Source organism: Scylla paramamosain, chromosome 3, assembly GCF_035594125.1.
Source record: "Scylla paramamosain isolate STU-SP2022 chromosome 3, ASM3559412v1, whole genome shotgun sequence".
Classification (NCBI taxonomy): domain Eukaryota; kingdom Metazoa; phylum Arthropoda; class Malacostraca; order Decapoda; family Portunidae; genus Scylla; species Scylla paramamosain.
The window spans coordinates 22,148,385-22,155,175 of NC_087153.1; the positions used below are offsets into that span (position 1 = coordinate 22,148,385).

General features: G+C 47.3%; 1 protein-coding gene across 1 annotated transcript; it reads left to right on the plus strand.

The window, feature by feature from the left end:
- Positions 1-1,519: 1,519 nt before the first annotated feature.
- Positions 1,520-3,786, plus strand: LOC135096447 (uncharacterized). The gene is made up of 2 exons (XM_063997952.1): positions 1,520-2,704; positions 2,791-3,786. Exons 1-2 carry the CDS (start codon positions 1,520-1,522, stop codon positions 3,784-3,786), a joined length of 2,181 nt encoding a protein of 726 aa, XP_063854022.1.
- The last annotated feature ends 3,005 nt before the right edge of the window (positions 3,787-6,791 follow it).

The following is a 6,791-nucleotide window of genomic DNA, read 5'->3' on the forward strand; positions in this document are numbered from 1 at the left end:
TGCCCAGCGCGCCGTGGATTGTGAATTCCAGTGCCCGCAATGTGAGTGCGACCTCTCAGAGTATATACTTCTGCGCAAAGTGTTGGTAGGTCTGAGTGACTCGGCCCTAAAACAAGAGGTGTTTAGACAGTGTCATACATTTGGTGATGTGGAGAGCCTTAGGGCCTTTTGTGTCTCGTTTGAGGCGGCGCGCCGAGACGCCACCTCCATGCATGGCGGGAAAAACTCGCGCGAATGTGAGTTGGCGGGCACTGACGTCACGCCTGATGACGTCAGCGACGATGACGTCACCTCTCCCTAGCCCATGGTTGCCGCCTCCCGCCACCCTGCCAGAGACCCCCACAAGTCGTGCCGCTGGTGTGGGTATAGGCATGCTCCGAGTAGAGCCTCCTGCCCCGCGCAGCATGCCACTTGTGTTGCGTGCGGGAAGCCTGGGCACTTTAAGAGGAGGTGCAGGAGCTCCGGGAAACGTGAGGCTGGTAAGGCTGTCAATAGTGTGACCGTCGGCGCCGCCGGTATCGCCCCAGAGCCACTCCTGCAGGTGCAGTTGGTCCCACAGGTGGGAGGCCAAGCTTGCACCACTACAGCGGTGGCTGACACGGGGGCCCAGGTGTGCGTGGCTGGCCCAGCCCTGATGTCTTCGCTCGGTCTTCGGCCTGCGCTGTTGCAGCGTCGGGCTGGCCTCAGAGACCTGGCCAAGATACCATTGGCTAGCCTTGGAGCAGCGCCCTGCCACATCAGCCTCCCAGGACGCTCAACACTGCAGGAGGTGCACTTTGTAAAGTCAGTGGAGCGCCTGTATCTCTCGTGCACTGCCTGTAAGGAGTTGAGGCTGGTGCACAGCGGCTTCCCTCACCCACAGTCGTATGTTGCTGCTGCAGAGACTACGGAAGGCCTCTCCGACTGCCCCCCGACCAGACCTTCCTCGCTGCCGCTGCCACCACTGGAGGAGAACATTCCCCGTCTGGAGGAATGGTTGCTGGGGCAGTTCTCGTCTACAGCATTCAACACTGACAGAACCCGCTACCCGTCATGGAAGGTGCTCCGCATCACATTCACCTGCTGGATGGCGCGCAGCCCCACGCCTGCCACACCCCTGCTTCAGTTCCCAAGCACTGGAGGGCTGAGGTTAAGCAACAACTCGACGATGACGTCAAAAGAGGCGTGATTCGCCCTGTTCCCGCGGGCAAGGCCACGGAATGGTGTGCGCGTATGGTGGTGGTGGCCAAAAAGTCTGGCAAGCCGCGAAGGACTGTGGACTTCCAGAGGCTAAATGCATGGTGCCGCCGAGAAACACACCACACGCCCGCGCCTTTCGACATGGTGTCAGACATCCCCCCACACTCCTATAAGACTGTGATGGACGCTCACTGGGGATTCCACCAAGTCGAGCTTGATGAAGAAAGCAGGAGTCTGACGACCTTCATTACTCCCTGGGGTCGCTACCAGTACTGCAGAACACCTATGGGGGCACTGCTCGGCAACAGATGCATACACGAAGAGATTCGATGATGCCATCATGGATTTTCCCCGGAAGCATAAGTGCATCGATGACACTCTGCTCTATGATGCCAGCATTGAGGAGGCCTTCTGGCACACCTTTGACTTCCTTGAGCTGTGCGCCAGGAAGGGCATCACTCTGAAGCCAGAGAAGTTTCAGTTCTGTCGTCGTGAGGCAGAGTTCGTTGGCTTCCATCTCGACTGGGTCACCTACAGGCCTGCAGATGAACGCCTGGCTGCCATACGGAAGTTCTCCATGCCTGAACAGCCCTGCATCACTGATGTGAGGTCTTGGTATGGATTCGTGAATCAACTGGCACCCTTCCTTGCAACAGCCCCCATCATGGAGCCCTTCCGGGACCTACTTAAGAAGCCTACTGGCAAGAAAGTGTACTGGGACGAGCAGCTGCGGCAGAAGCTCGAACAGGCAAAGGACACGATATGTCTGCTGGCTAAGGACGGACTGACTTACTACGACCGTACCCGGCCCACTGCTGTGATGACTGACTGGAGCAAGGAGGGGCTAGGCTTCGTCATCCTCCAGCAACACTGCCGTTGTTCAGCTGTGGACGCACCATTCTGCTGTAAGACTGGCTGGCGCCTGGCGCTGTGTGGCAGCCGTCACCTAACAGCTGCTGAGGCAGGTTACGCTCCAGTGGAAGGTGAGGCGCTCGCCGTGGCTTGGTGTCTCCGTAAGGCTCGCCTGTTCTTGTTGGGCTGCCCTAACTTGATGCTGGTGACGGACCACCGCCCCCTGGTCAAGCTTCTGGGTGATCGAGCGCTCACGGACATAGTGAACCCGCGGCTGTTCCGCCTGAAGGAGAGGACACTCCAGTACCGCTTCACTGTCCGTTACCTGCCCGGTAAAAGAAACTGTGCAGCCGACTTCCTCTCAAGATACCCCGCACTCAAAGCGTCACCCGATGGACACGACGAAGAGCAGGTGGAGGAACTGGCAGGAGCGATGGCTGCAGCCACCATAGCAGCACTCACCTTTAATGAGTGTCTCACCCTGGATGAGGAAGTGGTTCTTCGAGCATCACAGCAGGACCCGGCATACCAGCTCTTGGTGGCTAAGGTGCTGGCAGGTGACTGGCATCCCCACAGAGCGCAGGAGATTGAATGCTTGCGGCATTTCTACAGCGTCAGGGACAGATTGTCGGTGTCACGTGGCTTAGTGACCTACACATATGACCAGGGTCATGTACGTCTGGTTATCCCTGACGGGCTGCGCCGTCAAGTGGCAGCAAACCTCCATGCAAGCCACCAGGGCCTGGACTCCATGCTTAGGAGAGCCAGGTGTACTGGCCAGGCTTAGAAGGAGACTTGCAACATCACCGGGCCTCCTGCGACACCTGCAACGCTCACGCACCATCGCAGCCACCTGAGACACTGATCCTCACGCCACCCCCTGAGTATCCATTCCAGCAGACAGTAGTGGACGTCATTCAGCTAGATGGGTGCTCATACTTAGCTTATGCTGACAGGCTAACTGGCTGGCTGGAGGTGGCGCAGCTGCCCAGTGGTGCAACCTCGAGCAAGATTATGAACCAGCTGAGGCTCTACTTTGCGAGGTGGGGCGCACCAGAACAAGTGTCGACGGATGGCGGAACTAATTTGGTGAGTGAAGAGATGACGGGATTCTTCAAGAGATGGGGCGTCACTGTGCGTCTCTCTTCCGCTCACTACCCTCAGAGCAGCGGGCGTGCAGAAGCTGCAGTAAAATCTGCGAAGAGAATGCTGCGGGGCAACATAGGAACGAACGGGAGCCTCAACAGTGACAAGGTTTCTCTCGCCCTGCTGCAGTACCTGAACACGCCCCTCCGTGATATTGATAAGTCTCCGGCTCAGCTGGCAACGGGTCGTCAGCTACGGGATGGTGTCCCCGCTATCTCGCTAAACTACAGGATTGACGAACATTGGGGACGGACACTCCGTGAACGAGAGCGGCAGATGGCCAGACAACACAGCAAGATGAAGGATCACGCAAATGGGTGCAGCCGCTCCAACATCGCCCCTGGAAGCAGGGTCTTGGTGCAGAATCAGGCTAACAAGACCTGGGACAGGGCAGGTATTGTTGTGGAGGCAAGAGGCAACAGGCAGTACCTAGTGAAGCTCGACGGAAGTGGCAGGCTCTCTCTCCGCACGCGCCTGCACCTGAAACCGCTCGCCCAGCCCAACCCAGCACCACCTCCAAAGCCACAGGAGCCACCACCAGAGCCATCGCCTAACCGCCCCCGCCGCCGGGTAGCCAGGCCTGGATGGCTAGATGACTATGTGGAGTGAAAATGTCTTAATGTTAAGTATGAGGACATGTTATGTTGTGTTGTGACTGGTAGCACCGCGGGCAAAGATATAAGTTTTGATGATTTATGTTGATTAAAGGATGTGTGCTCGCTCGTCGGTGTCCACAGGCATTGTCACTAATTTTGTGTAACGGACCACATTTTTTTTTTTTACTTATTATGTCACGTTGATAGTTCAGTGCCATTGTCATGCCCCTGTACTATCTCCGGGGGAGGGAAGTTGTAGGATGTCTATGTATATGTATATGGCGAACTGGCAACTGTGGGACCCGCGGCCACCAGCGGCGCCCGTGAGTCGCGCCGCGACAATGGCAGTTGCACCACGACCAGCATACGGGGTAGACGTGCTGTTCTTGTACCAGTCTCAATAAAGGCAGACAACGGCAGCTGGCGTCTCTCTTCACAAGCCCTCTAACAGTTACCTAATAATGTTAAACACTCAAACTGTAAGTGTTTGTATATGTTATTCCTTTTCTCCTTATAGAATGTTGTTCAAGCGTTTTTGTACCTAAGAACCTCAAATAGTCATAATACAAATTTCTCGTAAAGTTCTTTCCCTTCGCCAGAGTAGTTTACATGCATTTTGGCGTTTTTTGTACGTAACAACCTGAAAACAATCGAAATACTTCTTTTTAATAATGTTATTTTCTTTCTTCATTGAGGGTGTTTTGCATGCGTTTTTGGATGCGTTTGATACGTAAGGTGAAAAGCGTTTAAAAGTCACGCTCTTTATAATGTTGTTTTCTATTTCCATATAGAATGATTTGCATGCTTTTAAGCGTTGTGGTACCAACACGCTCAAAACACTGAAAAAAACACGTTTCTGGTAATGTCGTTTCGTGTTCCCATATAGGAAAATTTGCATGAATTTTTGGCGTTTCGGTATCTATGTAAAAAAAAAAGTCAAAATACACGTTTTTTCGTAATGTTATTCTGTTTCTCAATATATAATGCTATTCATGCACTCGTTTTGGTATCTAAGAAGCTCAAAACATTCATAATACATGTTTCGACTAGTGTCTTTTCGTTTCCTCAGAGCATCTTTCTGTGTAAGAAGCCCAAAAACGCTCGAAATCTTGTTTTTTTTTATTATGATATTTTTTCTTCTATTAAGGGTGTTTTACATGCATCTTTTTTTTTTTTTTTTGTACGTAAATAGCTCAAAAACGCTGTTTCGTTTTCTCAAGTAGGATGCTTTCCATCCGTTTTAATGTTTTGGTGCCTATCACGTTCATAAACACTCAAAAGAGAAGTCTTTTGGAAACATCGTTTCTTTACCCTATATAAAGTGATTGGCATGCATTATGGCGTTTTGTTATCTAACAATGTGAAATGCACTCAAAACACTAGTTTTTGGTAATGTTGTTCTGATTCTTCATATATAGTTTTCAAGTTTTAGTAACCAACAAGCTCAGAAACACTCAAAATGCTTGTTTTTTGGTAATTGTTTCTCCGTGAAGGGTGTTTTGCTTACGTTTTAGCGTTTTTGTACGTAAGTAGCTTTTAGTAATTTATTTTCTTCATAAAGTTATTTTCTTCATAAAGGGTATTTTGCTTGCGTAAGAAGTAAGTTCAAAAATACTCAAAAGATACTTTTTCATAATGTTGTTTTGTATTCCCATTTACAGGGATTTCCAAGTTTTTAGAGTTTTGATGCCTACTACTCAGTAAAAAGCTCATACACTCACTTTGCATGGATTTTGGTGTTTGATACCTAATAATGTGAGAAAAAAAACACAAAATACACTTTTTTGTTAATGTTGTTTTGTTTCTCAATCTGAAGTGCAAATATCAGTATTAACGTTTTGGCACCTAAGAATAAGAATAATACTCGTTTCTCGTGGTATTTTGTTTACCCATATAGGGTAATTTGAATTAATTTTGGTGTTTATATAGGTAACTAGCTAAAAAAATACTCAAAATATACGTTTTTAGTAAAGTTATACTGTTTCTCCATTAAGGGGTTTTTGCATTACGTTTTAGCATTCTGGTACATAAATACATAAAAAAAAACTCTTAAAAGACACGTTTTTGATAATACTGTTTTGTTTTCCCAAAGAGGGTGCTTTCCATGTTTTTTTTTATATCGTTTTGGTGCCAAGCTTGTTCGTAAAAACATAAAAGATATGTTTTTGGTAATGTCTTTCGGTTTCCCCATATAGAGGGCTTTACAAGCATTTTGGCGTTTTGGTACCTAACAATGAGAAAAATACACACAAAAAATAAAAACAGAAAATTTTTAGTAATGTTCTGTTTCTCGATATGGAGAGTTATTCATGTGTCTTAACGTTTTGGCACCTAAGAAGCTCAAAAACACTCATTATGCACGTTTCTCATAGTGTCCTTTCGCTTCTTCATATAATATGGTTTGCACACATTCTAGTGTTTTAGTACCTAATGAGCTCAAAGACACTCAATACACGTTTTTAATAACTTTTCTTTAAATCCCGTTGTTTGTATGGATTTTGTCGTGTTTGTACCGAACAAGGTGAAAATACATAAAACATGCGTTTTTGGTAATTTTGTTCTTTATCTCCATATTGAGTGCTTTTCACGCATTTTATTGTCCTGTTACCTAAGTTCAAATATTAAGTTAAAAACACTTACTATATATAATCGATGTTTGGAATGTTTTTTTTTTTTTTTTTTTTTTTTTTTTACGTTTTGAACGTAATAAGCTAAAAATCACCACTGAAAATACATTTTATATTCGAATATGCTGCTTTCTATGTTTTCCCATACGAAGTGCTTGGTATGTATTTTGGCGCTTTGGTACCTAACATTGCGAAAACTATTCATAACATACGTTTTTGGTGATGTTCAATTTCTACTTATAGAGTACTATTCACGCGTTTTAGCTTTTAGTTATCTGAGAACATCAAAAACACTTATAATACAAGTTTTCTGTTTATATTGTTTTGTTTCACCATATAAGGTACTTTGCATTCATTTTTCCCATTTCTGTACTTAAGCGCAAAAATAATC